Source organism: Mesoplodon densirostris, chromosome 13 (genome assembly GCF_025265405.1).
Source record: "Mesoplodon densirostris isolate mMesDen1 chromosome 13, mMesDen1 primary haplotype, whole genome shotgun sequence".
Lineage (NCBI taxonomy): Eukaryota > Metazoa > Chordata > Mammalia > Artiodactyla > Ziphiidae > Mesoplodon > Mesoplodon densirostris.
In genome coordinates this window covers 61,796,120-61,812,678 of record NC_082673.1, presented here as the reverse complement: position 1 = coordinate 61,812,678, position 16,559 = coordinate 61,796,120, and the positions used below count along the sequence as shown (strand labels likewise).

At 34.3% G+C, this 16,559-nt stretch overlaps 1 protein-coding gene across 3 annotated transcripts in view; it reads left to right on the top strand.

Moving 5' to 3' along the window:
- The window catches only part of LRP12 (LDL receptor related protein 12), a 79,703-nt gene that overhangs the window by 31,862 nt on the left and 31,282 nt on the right, over window positions 1-16,559 (top strand). For 2 of the 3 annotated variants that reach the window (XM_060115491.1, XM_060115490.1), the window contains exon 2: window positions 6,184-6,240. The exons of the other annotated variant lie outside the window; for it this stretch is intronic. In XM_060115491.1, the coding sequence (XP_059971474.1) occupies window positions 6,184-6,240 (57 nt within the window). The remainder of the gene's footprint in view (window positions 1-6,183; window positions 6,241-16,559) is intronic. 3 annotated transcript variants of the gene reach the window in all.

The window sequence follows — 16,559 nt, the reverse complement described above, 5'->3', positions numbered from 1 at the left end:
GAATGAAAAGGAATGAAGATTGTTTAAAGGACTTATGGGACATGCATTATAATTAAATTATAAAAAGTTAAAGAGAGAATCTTAAAAGTGGCCAGAGAAAACTTGTTACATGCAAGGGAATCCCCATAAGACTATTAGCAGAAACTTTGTAGGCCAAAAGGGAGTTGAATGATACATTCAAAGTGCTGAAAGAAAAAAACTGCCAACCAAGAATAGTTTACGCAGCAAAATTGTCCTTCAGAATTGAAGGAGGGATAAAGAGTTTTCCAGACAAGCAAAAGCTGAAGGAGTTCACCACCATACTGCCTCACAAGAAATGTTAAAAGGACTTCAAGTTGAAATGAAAGGGTGCTAATTAGTAACAAGAAAACATATAGTATAAATCTCACTGGAAAAAGTAAATATATAGTTAAATTCAGAATACTCTAATGTGTTGGGGTGAGTAAATCACTTGTAAGTCTAGTATGAAGGTTAAAAGATAAAAGTATTAAAAGTAACTGTGACTACATTTGTTACAAATACTCAGGGTGAAAAGATATAAATTGTGACATCAAAAACATAAAATGGGGGGGCTTAAAAATGTAGAGCTTTAGTATGCATTCAACGTTAACAGCTTAAAATAGACTGTTATAAACATAAGATATTTAAGCCTCATGAGAACCACAAAGCAAAAATCTGTAGTAGATACACAAAAGAGAGAAAGAAATCTCATCAGACCACCACAGAAGATCATCAAATCACAAACGAAGAGAGCAATAGAAGAAAAAAGGAACAAAGGAATTATAAAAAAGCCAGAAAACAATGAACAAAATGGCAACAGTAAGTCCACTGTGGATTTCTTTCTATTCTTGTTGGTTAGGACTGCCTGTTGTCCTGTGTCTGAATTTTTTTTTTTAACATGTTTTTTCCAACTTTTTCAGACACAGGACAACAGGCAGTGTAAGACTGTGATCTCTGAGAAAACGGAAACAAATTAGAATGAGTTCTTTTATTGCACTAGCTTTCTACCTGGAGAAAGCTGGTCCATTACCCATTGTTCCACCATGACCATCAGCAGGAGTTCTGTGTTTGAGTTTTTAAAAATCTTTTTGTTGCTACTGAGAATTGTGTCTTCTGTGTCTTCTGACTGGCCATTGTTCGTATTTACAAAGGCTTTTGATTTTTTGTATGCTTATTTTATATCCTGCTACTTTACTAATTTTCATATTGTTTATAACTTTTTCTTTTGACTGTCTTGGGTTTTTTAAATAGATACACAATCATATCATCTACAGATAGATGTAGTTTTACCTCTTCTTTTTCAATCCTTATGCCTATAATTGTGTTTTCTTATCTAATCGCCCTGGCTAATATCATGGTGGGCACTCCTATCTTCCATTCCCATTTTTGAGTAGAAAAGCCTCCCACTTGAGTAAGAAGCTTGCTAATTTTAGTTTGGTTTTATATTGTTTGCTTCTGCTCCAGATGTTTTAAATTATTTTCTCAATAGATTATCAACTCTTTGGTGGCAGGGACTATGCCTCTTACTTATGTATCAACCTACCATTCATTCATGTGTTTGAGCAGATATGGAGTATCTTCTCTGCTAGTCCCTGGGTTACAAAACAAAACAAACCCAGCTATGTCCCAGCACCACATCACACTTCTCCACCCCACCTTCCCCCACCAAGATTAAGATCTGCTGGGGAGTATAGACATTACACAGATAACAGAAGGGTGATAAATTTTCAAAAAGTGATAGTATTAGATATTCTAGGAACCTATAACAGAATGACGTAACCTAGGATGGGGGAATCAGGAGATGCCTTCCTAAAGAAAGAACATATTAAAGAAAGGTTCAAAGGCAGGAGAGACAGCTGACCCTTTTCTGAAAAAAATCTAATATTTCTGGAGAGGAAAATAGAGTGGGAAAGTGAATCACAAAAGATGAAGCTTTTGGAGTAGTTGGGAAGACTCGAAGGGTGGAGAGTTTGGTAAGCCTTATTAGGATTTTGGACTTTTTCTTTAAGTAAAGTAAAATAGGAACGATGTTGGGGGTGTATATATGTGTGTACATATTTTGATGTTCGACACCTGTTCTCATGGCACAGTGAAAACGAGATTGTAGGATGCTGAGCATATAAGTTACTTGTAACTGCTGCTCATGAACTTTTAAACCAGTGGTCTTCCCCCATAACAAATTGGAATAGCTGGTGGCAGGTGGGTTTTAACTCTGAAAGTTAAGTACTGTTTCTTTTACAAGCAAGAAGTATATTCATGTCTAAATTCTTTTTTTAAAAAAAGTAAGGAACACAAACTTCTTAATGACTGTGAATTTGAATTTTTAATCCATCCAATTACTAGCTCTTTGAAAAACTTACTAAGTTGCTATAAGCTGGTTTCCTCACCTGTAAAGTGAACTGTTGTTTTAAGGATGAGCTGAGGAAAGCCTTGTGAGGCACTTAGGGTTTGGCTGGCACGTATCTATCACGTCTTAGCTGTATTTATCAGCTCTTTAAGAACTTTAGTTCTTAAATAAAAAGAACAACAGTAAACAGAAAGAAAGATTCAAAGCAACAGGGACGCAGAGACCATAGATTTAGACATCCTGTTAATGATGATATTCTGATTATGCAGGTGAGCAAACTAAATCTTAGGAGAAATCATTCAGTTAAGGCTCATGACTGACTAAACAGTAGAGCTGAGGTTTGATTCCACAGAGTCTGGTTCCAGAGCTCAAACTCAATATCCTATGGCCTCTTTTCCTAAAACAGTACATATCTCTTTTAGAAGATTCTCTCTTGTATTGCAGTAAAAAACGACAAAACCATGTTTCAGCTTGGCAAGAAGAATAATAAATGGGGACAATTGCTTACCTTTGGTATTTGGTTAGTAGGACTAAAAAAGAGTTAAGTCGTAAAAAATTATTTCCTGATTTAGGTGATAATGAAACTTTTTCTTGTTTTCTAGGAGTTCTAGTTAATTAGCTGGTCTACTAACTAGTCAGCTGCTAATGCGTAGTTACAGAAGTAATGTTTTATCAGACTGTATATTTTTCCAGTATATGGCACCTTTAAAGGGTGACTTCTATGAGAATGTCTAGCATGGCTGCAGTGTAGTTAAAGTCAGGAGATGGTGTGTGTACGTCCTCATATGTGTGGGGTTTTCTTCCCTCAGGAGTTGGGGGTGGGACATAAGGGAAAATATAATGAGCTTTATATCAACAAAGCAGTTTGGGGTGGTGCTCTCTGCTTATAACAGAAATAATTGTATTTTGTAAGTGGCATTTTTGTAAAAATGGCAGAACACCTAAATTAAGTAGCCCACTTACTTCATGTGATACTTAGAATAAGAAATATCTAATAATGTAATCTCAAAGAAAGGAATAGTTATTTGATGTTATTAGAAATTATCATTGATTTTTTAACTTCTAAATCGGATTGTTTTTAAATTAGAGTAAATGTGTGGGAAATTAACAATAGTATCATGTTTTATGTCTTAAAGTACTGTTATTTCAGTTTTTAAAATCGTTAATAATACTTCTGAAATTATAATATTTTATTTCACACAATATTTATCAGACCTCTTTATTTAGAATGACGGGGAATGAACTATAGTCTCTTCGCCTGTTTTTCTTGAAAATATGAATAAATTTTTTAAAGAACTCTGTGCCTGTTGTAGCAAATTCGGTCAGTGCTGAAGTATACAAAGGAAGCCTTCCTCTCTAATTTCAGTTTGTATACACCGTTAGACTCTTCTGTGTGTGTGTGTGCAAATGCATGTACATACATATATCATATGCCTATGTAACATGTGCACAGTAACTATACAGACATCATTTAAAAGTTAAAGTTAGAGCATATGCTAATGTTACTCTGAAACATACTTAACTCAATGTGCATATCTTTCCAAGTGAGTACATATAGAATTACTTAATTCAGTTTTTTGAATATTTTATTGTAAGGCTGTTTTTAGTTTATTCATTTACATGCTGATGGAGATGTAGATTAAGTTCTATTTTTTTCTATTATAAAGAATTCTACTAAGCCCTATAAGATAGGTATTATCTGCTCTGTTTTTGAGATGAAAGTAAGACACAAAGAGGTTATGTAACTTGCCCTAAATTGCACAGCAAGTAAGAAGTGAAACTGGTGTTAGAATCCTAGCAATCTAGTCCAGAATCCACAGTCTTAGATACTGCATTATGTTACTGTTTTCCTTCTGCCCATCTTTACTCTGTTTACTGAATTAGAATAAAAATTTAATGTATAAAATATATCTAATATTAAAACTCCTGAGGATAATTTAATATGCTGCCTTAAGGATATTGGAAACAAATACACAGCTTTAATTTGGAGTTGTATCTACTATAGAAGTAGAAGGTTTAAGCCATTGGCTCTCAAATGTTAATGTGCATACAAATCACTGGGAGTGGGGGATGATCTTGTTAAAATGTAAATTCTGATTCAATAATCTGGGGTAAGGCCTGAGACTCTGCATTTCTAATAAGCTCCCGGTAATGCCAGTACTGCTGATATACTTGTAAGTAGCAAAGGTTTAGGCAACTTATACTGACCTTTGGCAAATCTTGTTAGTTGTTTTATTGAATCAGTTTCTTATACCATTTTGTTTAGGATACCAATTTTCACATTGGTACACATTAAAGAAATAATGTGGGAGCCTTCTAGTAGTTTCATTTCTATGTCTGTAACATTTAACATTGTTAGGAAAATTAAGTTGTGGCTTCTGTGGTACTAATGCACAGTACTTAAATAAATAACTGTAATCAGATTTATTTGTGTAATAAATATAGCTTACACACCTTTGTCACCATTTCCACTGTATCATTTTTAATGGAGGGAAACATAACATTTCTTTTAATTTTGAAGGCTGTAGCTGTAGTTGAACTACGAAGGTTGTTTTATCACTATTATTTTATTCTTTAGTAATAGTAAAAATATATTTTACACAGTTACAAAAATGAATTCCTCTTCAGTGCTGTGTGTCAGGCACTATATCAGGTGCTTAATTGGCATGATTTCATTTAATCATCATGAACTCCCTCATTTATTCATCATTTGTTAGCTCTTTGAGCACCTGCTCTGTTCTAGGAACCGTGCATACAGTGATGTGGCAAGTTTACACAGATTCTGTTGTCCTAGAACTTAGCGCATTGGGGGATGCTCTACAGTAATCAAGCAACCATAGAAGTGTGATGGTTGTAAAAGATAAGTTGTTAATTATAATATTTGCTATTGTCTCTACTCTTTCAACCATCAGGAGAATTCTGCTTTTGCCATCTAAGTTTCTCCCACCTAGCTTCCTCCCCTGCCCCACTCCAGGGAGAATTCTCTCTCTGTCAGCTGGATTCCTGAACTGTTGTGTTGCCAAATTGACCTTATGCATAGAGAGAGAGAAAACTTCAGAAGTAAAGATGAGCAACTTGTAGAAAGAAAAGAAAGAACAGAGGTAGATGGAAATAATTTATAATAAAACTAAATTAAATTTTTAAAAAGAACATCTGAGGGACACTTTACTGATTTAAAGGAGTAAATAATCTCTATTTTAAATGGGAGTCTTTTTAAAACCACTTTTATTTTACTAGGTAACACTTAGTAACTCATTTCAGTAAGTTACTTGAATGCTTCCATTGGCCCAACTTTGTGGTAGGAGGTGTAGAAAATCAGGGGCTACCAAAATAGGATATAATCATGTCCCTACTCTAAAGACTGTTAGAGTTGTTGATGAGAAGATGTTGAAGGATTTAGAAGGTAATGCAAAACATAGGACATGGGACCACACATGTGTGACCCCAGCAGTAAGCACATTCTGGTCTAATTAAGCATGCTTTTAGAGGAATGCTGTTTTTAAAAAGTATGTGATTGTCTCTTTTCTGGTAATAGTACTAAGTTATCTTTTGATTATTAACTTGATAGAAAATTCTTTCTGGTATTAATCAGATCTATATATTTGGCCTTTATATTACACTACATTGTTGTGATTTCCAAAACGTTTTGATTTCCCTACTACTATTATAATTTTGGGCTGCCTAGTACTGTTTTGAAGATTATTGTAAGAGACTTCAATTTCATTTCTGGATATTACAAGTAGCTCTATGCACCTGTTTTTCTATTAGAGGGACAATCTGAAATTTTTTTTTACTTTTATCTTGGAAATTAGTTTATTCATTATGTTTAATTTTAGGAAATGGTGCTCTTGCAGAACATTCTGAAAATGTGCATATTTCAGGAGTGTCAACTGGTAAGTCATTTTTTGTAATGTTTAAATTTCATGCATGACTTCTGTGGTAAATATTGACAGCCACCTGGTATCTTATGAAGTGATATTTGGCTATAAAAATTATTACTGCTTTTTGCAGCATGTAATAAGGAATGAAGTAACTGGAATATGGAGAAATTCTCATAAGATAAAATTGATACTTGCATGCCCATGGATTGATTATATTTTTCCAAACGGACTGCATAATTATTTTTCCATACAAACACTGAGCCAAGAGAAAAAGTTAGCTCAAGTTGAATTAGTGTTTTCTTTACATACAAAGTTATATGAAATGAAATTTATTAAAATGTAATTTTGAATGCTATTCCTAGCATTAGAGCCTTAGAAATTAAGCATTTTGCTTGATTTTTTAGATTAAAAATACTACTATGCATAAAACTGTAGTACTTGGGTGCACAATTTATATGTTACTAAAAAGCAACCAAACAACATATTTGTGTGCATGAAATTCAGAAACTTGTTGAGGTAAATGCATTTTTTTCTACTCATCTAAGCTTTTATAACTTAATAATTATTTAAGGGCCCATAACTATTAAAATGTTCATTCTTAAATATGTAAAATAAAAAACAAGGAACTACTGTATAGCATGGAGAAATATATTCAATATCTTGTAATAAACGGTAATGGAAAAGAATCTGAAAAAGAATATATATACATGTATACACACACACACACACACACACACATAATTGAATCACTTTTCTGTGTACCTGAAACTAACAAAACATTTTAAATCAACTACATTTCAATTAAAAAAATTTTTTTTTCATTCTTGGGTGACTTCTACAACTTTGATACCATTTTTGCATTATCAACTACAATTACTAGGAGAGCAGAATCTTTAATTTTTTGCATATATGGAAATTGAGTTTCTTACTATTTTATTATTTCCCTATATTCTTGATAAGTTTTGTGTGATTAAAAAAATTGCACTTGGTATATTTATCAATTTATTGATTGATTTCTTCATGTCTTCTTGGAATTTTTTGGTTATTTTTTTCTCATGAAGGAAAACTGAATGTTTTTCTGTTTTGTTTTATGTCTCATTTTATATTCAGCAAGTGAATAGACTTAAGTACTCTAAGAGTTAGTCTGTGCTAGGCCAAGCAGATTGACAAGCCTGGTTTCCTGAAAATGAAAAGCAGGCGCTTTTGCAGCCTGCGTTAATTCTTTTACAGTGTGTTTCCCCATTTTCATATGCTTTCAAATGGCATACAGTTGTGTACATCAAGTTAAAAAAGGTTCGTTTAGAGTTGATCTTAATTTTCTCCCTTTTTCTACTTTGGATAGCTAATGAAAATTATGATTACTTTTCCAAGTTGTAATTATGAAGTAAGAAGTTGTGTAGAAACATTTAATTTACACATCCGAATAGTTACTGTCTAATTCAGTGATTTTCAGATTTTTTGTTCTCAGGACCCCTTTTAAGCTTTTAACACTATCAGGGACTGCTCAGGCTGCCATAACAAAATACCAAAGTCTGAGTGGCTTAAATAATAGATATTTATTTTCTCACAGTTCTAGAGGCTAGAAGTCCAAGGTCAAGGCGCTGGTGGGATTGGTTTCTGGTCTGAAGACCTTTCTTCCTGACTCGCAGATGGTGCCTTCTCGCTGTGTCCTCACATGACCTTTCCTCTGTGTGCACTCAGAGAGAGAGGCCTGTGGTGTCTCTTCCTCTTCTTATAAGGACCCCAGTCCTACAGGAGTAGGGCCCCATCCTTATGAGTTACCTCCTTAAAGTCCCTAGCTTCCAAATACGGTCACATTGAGGGTTGGGCCTTCAACAAATGAGTGTGGGGAGGACACAATTCAGCCCCTAACAAGGACTTCAAAGAGTTTTTGTTTATGTAGGTTATAGCTACTGATAATTACTGTATTAGAAATTAAAACTGAGAAGTTGTTTAAAAACTTCTTAATTCATTTGCTAATGAAAGTAGTGTCTATTGCATGCTTACATCAATAACATAATTTTATTAAAAATGTAAAAATTAAATACATCAATAAGAAGAATGGTATTGTTTTATAATTTTGCAAACCTTTTGAAGATTGGCTTAAAAGGAGATACCTGGATTCTCACATCTGTTTCTACGCTCAGACTTTTGTAACATATTGCTTTGTTTGACAATATGAAGACAATCCAGCCTCACACGGTTGTGTAATTTGAAAAGAGAGGATTATTTCCATAGTCTTTTTCAGATAATTGTGAATATTCTTCTTTGATCCTATACTAAAGCTCAACAAGTGCTTGTTTCTTAAAGGTTACTTGCAAGTAGGATCTGAAACCATATCAGTGAACATTTTGTTCTCTGTTTTGCAAAAATCCAGTGGCCTTTCTTGCCCTTTAAATGGGTTTTTTTTTTTCACCATGCATCATTTTGTAATATGAATTAGTTATTTGAAAATATTGGTTTGCTGAATTATGTGGATTTACAGGTTTATTTTCTCATAGTTCTGGAGGCTAGGAGTCCAAGATCAAGGTATTAGCAGGGTTGGTTTCTTCTGAGGCACTTTTCTTTGGCTCGTAGATGGCAGTCTTCTACCTGTTATCTTCACACGGTCTTCCCTCTGTGTGTGTCTGCGTCCTGATCTCTCCTTATTAGGACACCAGGCATATTGGATTAGGGCCCACCCATATGACCTCACTGTAATTTAGTTACCTCTTTAAAGATCCTGTCTCCAAATCCAGTCACATTCTGAGGTACTGGCAGTTAGGACTTTAACATAAGAGTTTTGGGGTTGACACAGTTCTGCCCATAAAAAAATGAGTGTTTTAACTAAATGTATTTATGTGTCAATAAATTACTTAATTTCAGAGCTCATTGTTTATGCCTTATTGTTTTTCTGAAGGTTGGTCTTATAAAATCTTTCTTCTATGGAAAGAGAAGAAGAACATGAAGTCTATTCCAGTCATACCATTAAAAATATAAATGAATGCTCTCTCAAAAGGTGCTTTTGGATATACAGATTCATTGCAATTTTTCTTTATTTAGTCAGTATGGAACTGTAGAAGGTGTAATGCTTGATATAGTATAAGCCTTCTGAATTCCTTGCATCCCCAGTTGAAATGAGAGTCCTTTCAGTGCTGGTATAAATGGAAAATTAGCTTTTGGAAGAATCTCTAAACGTAGGACTTGCTTTCTCGAGACCAGCAAGCAACAGAAGTGGTGAGGTGACTCAGTGTTCTGTGGTGCTGCCTGCTTCTGCTCCGCACCTGCTCTTTTTGCCTCTGCTACTTTATTTGACAGTGCTCAGTGCCTTAGCTCATTCATTCTTTGCATTCTGGAAATTTTAATGACATTTTAGAAAGAATTTTAACTTACATGCAGTAGTATTTTCAGGTAATTTGTGGTCCAAATCAGGACACTTTGAAAGCAAAAGGGTATACTGTTTTTAATAATGCTGATACCACAGGCAAAACCAGAACCATCCTGGACAGTTTGGGAGGTAGAGCCACCCTATCTGTAGCGAATTAAATTCATTCAGCATGTATTAAACACCTGATGTGTACCTTGTGCCAAGAAGGGTGGGAGTTAGCAGTAAGTAAAATAGTACTGCCACAGGAACTTACCATTTAATGGAGAAAGTAGACATGTGAAAAATGCCCCTGTAATGTGGCCTTAATGTAGTAAATCCTATGGTAAATAATGACCACGTTAAGTTGGATCACGAATTTATTTAAAAGGCCTCGTTACAATGTCTGGTGTGTAGTAAATGACTTCGTATTTTCCTTACTTTATTTAATTGTGAGTAGTACTAAGTACTTAGTTTTGTTTATTCATATAATTTTTATGGGAATTAACAATTTTTGCTTGATAATATAGTTTGGGTTCTTACGCTTAGGGTAATTTGTTTCTATTTCTAACGTTCTAGTTATTTTCATCCTCCTCCTCAGATCTTTGCTTAGAGATATGTTTTTGTCCTTTTGCTGGTTCTTATGCTATAGGAATTGTCATAAGACAATGTAAATTATCAAGAAAGTACACATCTAGTGGTTGTATAATGGAAAAGAATGACTGGATAAAGTATTCTCTTTTACATATTTTTTTCTTTAGAACTTTTCATGGTTCGGAAATTTAAATCTGCTTTCATTTATAAAATAGAGAAAGGAGAAAAGACAAATGGTATTTTTGTAAATCTAATAATATGTGAAAATCATTATGAAATTACATCATAGAAACTGCAAGTAATATAATTGTATATATGAGACAATAGGAAGGCTATTTTAATGTTCTTTTTTAAAATGTAAATTAAATGACTCATGTTCTTTGTTAAATGTCTAAATTTGTAAAATAGCTAATGTATTGCTCATCTTCTACATAGAATGAAACTTTTTTAGATCAGATTGATTTATACAAATTGAACAAATATATTTGATTTTTAATATGTATCCACTTTAATTGAATTTTACTCTATAATCTATATTTATTTGAGTCAGAATAATTCTAGATATAATAACCTATAATGGAAAAGAATCTGAAAAAGAATAGATATATACATATATACACATGTATAACTGAATCAGTTTGCTGGATACCTGAAACTAACACAACATTGTAAATCAACTATACTTCAATTTTTTTAAAAAATGTAATTCTAGTGCTTCCCTGGTGGTGCGGTGGTTGAGAGTCCGCCTGCCGATGCAGGGGACACGGGTTCGTGCCCCGCTCCGGGAAGATCCCACATGCCGCGGAGTGGCTGGGCCCGTGAGCCATGGCCGCTGAGCCTGTGCGTCTGGAGCCTGTGCTCCGCAACGGGAGAGGCCACAACAGTGAGAGGCCCGCGTACCGCAAAAAAAAAAAAAAAAGTGTAATTCTAGATATAATTTGATTATGTCCTCATTACTCTTGATTACTTCCAAATCAGTTTTTTACTTGTTTTCACAAATTCTGTTTATGCATTATACAAGTTTCATTAAATGTTTAGAAAAATTGGAAAAAGAGCAAAAAGATTACGAAAATCACCTATTAACCCTGCATTCTTAGTATAATTAATAATATTATAATTTACTTCATTTGTACTTTTTCTGTGCATACCTTAAAGGTAAGTGTATATGCATTTGGATTGTAACTAATTTTATCTCCTGCCTTTTCTATTTAACATTTTATAGAATATATTTTTTACATAGTTATTTTAATGCCTATATAAAATTTCCATCCTGTGGCTATATTGTAATGTTGTTAAACATATCAATGGATTCTTTTTCAATGGGTTCTCCCTAGTCTGTATCGTGTTGCAAGGAACATATTAATATACATTTAGCCCTTTTTTAATTTCTGAGATTATAGCCCTTTTTTAATTTCTGAGATTATTTCTTTAGCATAGATTTCTAGAATTGGAATTTCTGTATCAAACGTCATAAATAATGTAGTGACTCTAGAAACCTTTTGTCAGATTGCCTTCAAAAAGGATTGTATTGATCTACACAGCTATCTGCAAGGTATGAGAGCATTTACACTGCATATAATGCATGTTTTTCCGGTTTAACTGTTTTCTTACTATGTTTCTATTAAAGTCCCAACCTTTTATTTCCCCCAAACTGTTCAGAAATGTAACTGTTTATTTCTCCTCTTGATTCATGGCCTGGAGTTGTGACATTGCAAAGAATAAAAGAATAGGATTGGCTTTTATGGTTAGGCAAGAACTACCCTGAAATTTAAAAATGATTTTCTGGTGGCTAGTAGGAACAAATGTTGGGGCATGTGCTTTCTCGATTAGAAAGTTTTTATGTATGAAGTTTAACACGTTATTCCCAATTCACCAGTGATACAGCTGCTAAATGTTCGTACCTCATAACATCCGTAGCTAAAAGCTCTACCTGAGGTTAGCCTGATCTTGAGTCTACTTTACATTTGACTTCAAATCTTTTGTTAGGCAAGGCAGAAGTTTCTGGGTGTGGAGAAAGAGTTATCTGCTTGGGAAGTTTCTTTCTTAATCCTTGTTCATGTTAACTGAATTAGCAGAGTATAGAAAATAGTAGTTGTTAGGTGTTGTTCTTCCTATGTTCTGTCAGAATTTTTATTTCGTCAAAATCATCACCCTTTCTTGCTTTTGCGTTTTTTCATTTTATAGTTCCTATTCTGGTACTCAAAGGCCTAGCACATTGCTGGTCCTATAAGTCTTTTTAAACTAATAATTTAGTTGTGGCCTTTTAAAGTAGGAGATATTATTTTCTAAATTGCAGTAGTTTGCTTACAGATTGTTTAGCAACATTTTACAGAAGTGTGGAGCACTATAGTAAAATGGCTTTTGTTTTAACCACAGTTAAATAATAATACAGTAATTTGAACTTTCTGTGGAAGAACATCTAGTCTGGTAATACTTTTATTATTCTAGAATTTTCAGATCTTCCAAACAAAAAGTCTGAAAGGAAATGAAGCTTAACCTATAATTATTTGATAGCAGTTTACAGCTTTTTTTTTTAATGTAGAAAAGTTGCATGAATAAAGCAGCAGGTGCCCCTTTGTACCTTTCCTGTTATTTTGTTATTTTCAGTTATTCAGTTAAATACCTGGACCTCTTGCTAAACTTATGAAAAAGAATTTCACCAATTCTTTTGTCCAATACAGTGTCTTTTATCCATGTTTCAAACGGAGAGAAAAAAAGAAAGCTTATATATTTTAGGGTTTTTAGGATTTTAGAATATAAAAATAGAACTTAGTGTGAACCCAAGAAACTGTCCTTCAAATGAAGAAAGTGAGTGGAGAATACAAGACAGAGTACATTTTTTTAAAAAACCAACAACACATTAGTTAAGGAAACTAGTAACTTTTAAAGGCATTGCCTGCCTTCAGAGTTTATTTTTGAGACACTTCAGCTTTTGGAGTAGAGCATTCCCTGTAAGTTTTAGAAAAGAAAGTAATGGTAGTATTATATAGTACTATAGTATATAGTATTATATAGTACTGTAGTATATAGTATTATATAGTACTATAGCATATAGTATTATAAAGTTCATATATTATAAATGTTTATTATATTATATATTATACTTTTATATGTAATATTATATGCTATATAATTAAATATTGTTTATAACATTTTATTATACAATAATATATTTTATGTGAAGCATTTACATAGTCATAACGTTTCATATGTTATCACATATTTACTGAACAATGACATATTTATAGCAAGATTGTTATATCTTATAATTGTTTATTACTATAATAAACAATAAATAAACTCAACAGCAGAACATTAAATGTACCAGGACCATGGACAGAACAGGTTGTAATGTGACAGAAGTGTGCGATGCTTAGATGGTAGAAGTGAAGTTTATCTGCTCAAGTGAGTGGGCCAGATCCATTGAAGGTAAAAAACAAGTTGCATTCAAACATTTGACATTTTCTTTTCCATTCTTTAACTTTGAGAATAAATCTTTTTTTACTTTGAGACTAATTCTTCAGTGTGAGATCATGTTAATTTTTTGTACTTTTGCTAAGGCATGGATTTAAAGATACTATGCATCTATTGTGCAAAAGCCAGTCACTTAGCAGGTAGGCAAACTGAATTTTGGTTTTCAAGTTGACTAACAGACCAATACAAGTTAGGGGGTGGTTTGATCTTAAGCTGCAGTGATAGAAATACAGTATCCAGAACAAAGTCCATCATAGTTCTGTACTCCTCCCTAACAGAGTCTAATATTAGTTTTGTTTCTGGGTATCACCCTTGACAGAAGACACCAAGACTGGAACACTCTCAGAAGAAGATGTGAGTATACTAAAAACTATATCAAGGCTGATAGAAATGACTTAGAAAATTGTGAACTCCAAGGCCAATTTATCTTTGCTCATGTGCTGATTCTGCCTTACCTCTTCTATGTTTCCGGCAAGAATCACAGTAAACTTCAGAAATTAATAGTTTTTCCCATTCAGGAAATAGAAGTCGTAGTTTGCTTAGCATTTCATTCACCTGGAGTGCTTAAATTTAGAAAATGTAGTAACATATCAATCGTTTTTATGCTCTTCCAGGAAATAAATTGCACTTTTATGTCCTTTTAAAAAAAGACAGAAAAGGTTGAATCTTCTGTATTCATTTTATCTTATGCTTTGGTAGCAAACTTCAAAATTACTCTTGCCCTTAGAAGTTTTAGGATAAAGCTAGTTAGCTAGTTCCATTAAGAGTACTCTCCTGGGGCTTCCCTCGTGGCGCAGTGGTTGAGAGTCCGCCTGCCGATGCAGGGGACGCGGGTTCGTGCCCCGGTTTGGGAAGATCCCACGTGCCGCGAAGCGGCTGGGCCCGTGAGCCATGGCCACTGAGCCTGCGCGTCCGGAGCCTGTGGTCCGCAACGGGAGAGGCCACAACAGTGAGAGGCCCGCATACCACCAAAAAAAAAAAAAAAAGAGTACTCTTCTGATCTTATTCATATTGTGCTGTGACCCTATTACAACTTAAAAAACTGTTTTTTCTATTTTTCCTTCTATCTTTTTCCATATTTTGTACCTACCTTGACTTTTTAAAATATATATTATTTTACTGCCATGTAGCCTCTGATTATTATTTGTTTGTTCTGGACATTAGTGAGCTTTAAGAAAGCAAGGAATTACCTGCCTTGAATAGAGTTGAGGACCAAGTGAATATTTTGGTCCTTAAAAAAACACTAAAAATAATAGGAATAAAGATATTGCAGTGTTCATTCTTAAGTATCTGTACTAATACAGAGGAATGAATATCCATTTAATATTCATTCTGGATATAGGATATCCTGCTTGCCATAGAAATGTATGATTTCTGGAAATAAGTCTGCAAGTAATGAAAGAGTATCCGGAGTGTGAGTGATAAATTAATATAAAGTTTTCTGCTTGCACTGATTTTTAACTTTATTTATTTATTTATTTTTAATTAAAAAAATTTTTTTTTAACCAGTTGTTTAATTTTATTTTTTTTCTGCTTTATAACAAATTTAATCAGTTATACATATACATATGTTCCCATATCCCCTCCCTTTTGCATCTCCCTCCCACCCTCCCTATCCCACCCCTCCAGGCGGTCACAAAGCACCGAGCTGATCTCCCTGTGCTATGCGACTGCTTCCCACTAGCTATCTATTTTACATTTGGTAGTGTATATATGTCCATGCCACTCTCTCACTTCGTCCCAGCTTACCCTCCCCCCTCCCCATGCCCTCAAGTCCATTCTCTATGTCTGCATCTTCATTCCTGTCCTGCCCTTAGGTTCTTCAGAACCTTTTTTTTTTTTTTTAGATTCCATATATATGTGTTAGCATATAGTATTTGTTTTTCTCTTTCTGACTTATTTCACTATGTTTGACAAATTCCATCCACCTCACTACAAATAACTCAATTTCGTTTCTTTTTATGGCTGTAATATTCCATTGTATATATGTGCCACATCTTCTTTATTCATTCATCTGTCGATGGACACTTAGGTTGCTTCCATGTCCTGGCTATTGTAACTAGAGCTTCAGTGAATATTGTGGTACATGACCCTTTTTGAACTATGGTTCTCTCAGGGTATATGCCCAGTAGTGGGATGGCTGGGTCGTATGGTAGTTCTATTTTTAGTTTTTTAAGGAACCTCCATACTGTTCTCCATAGTGGCTGTATCAATTTACATTCCCACCAACAGTGCAAGAGGGTTTCCTTTTCTCCACACGCTCTCCAGCATTAATTGTTTGTAGATTTCTTGATGATGGCCATTCTGTGTGAGGTAATACCTCATTGTAGTTTTGATTTGCATTTCTCTAATGATTACTGATGTTGAGCATCCTTTCATGTGTTTGTTGGCAATCTGTATATCTTCTTTGGAGAAATGTCTGTTTAGGTCTTCTACCCATTTTTGGATTGGGTTGTTTGTTTTTTTGATATTGAGCTGCATGAGCTGCTTGTATATTTTGGAGATTAATCTTTTGTCACTTGCTTCGTTTCCAAATATTTTCTCCCATTCTGAGTGTTGTCTTTTCATTTCCCTGGTGGCGCAGCGGTTAAGAATCCGCCTGCCAATGCAGGGGACACAGGTTTGAGCCCTGGTCTGGAAAGATCCCACATGCTGTGGAGCAACTAAGCCTGGGCACCACAGCTACTGAGGCTGTGCTCTAGAGACTGCAAGCCACAACTACTGAGCCCACGTGCCGCAACTACTGAAGCCCGCGCACCTAGAACCCGTGCTCTGCAACAAAGAGAAGCCACTGCCATGAGAAGCCCAAACACCACAACGAAGAGTAAACCCTGCTCACCACAACTAGAGAAAGCCCAAGTGCAGCCAAAAATAAAAATAAATAAAATAAATAATTTAATTTAAAAATTCTGTTTATGCT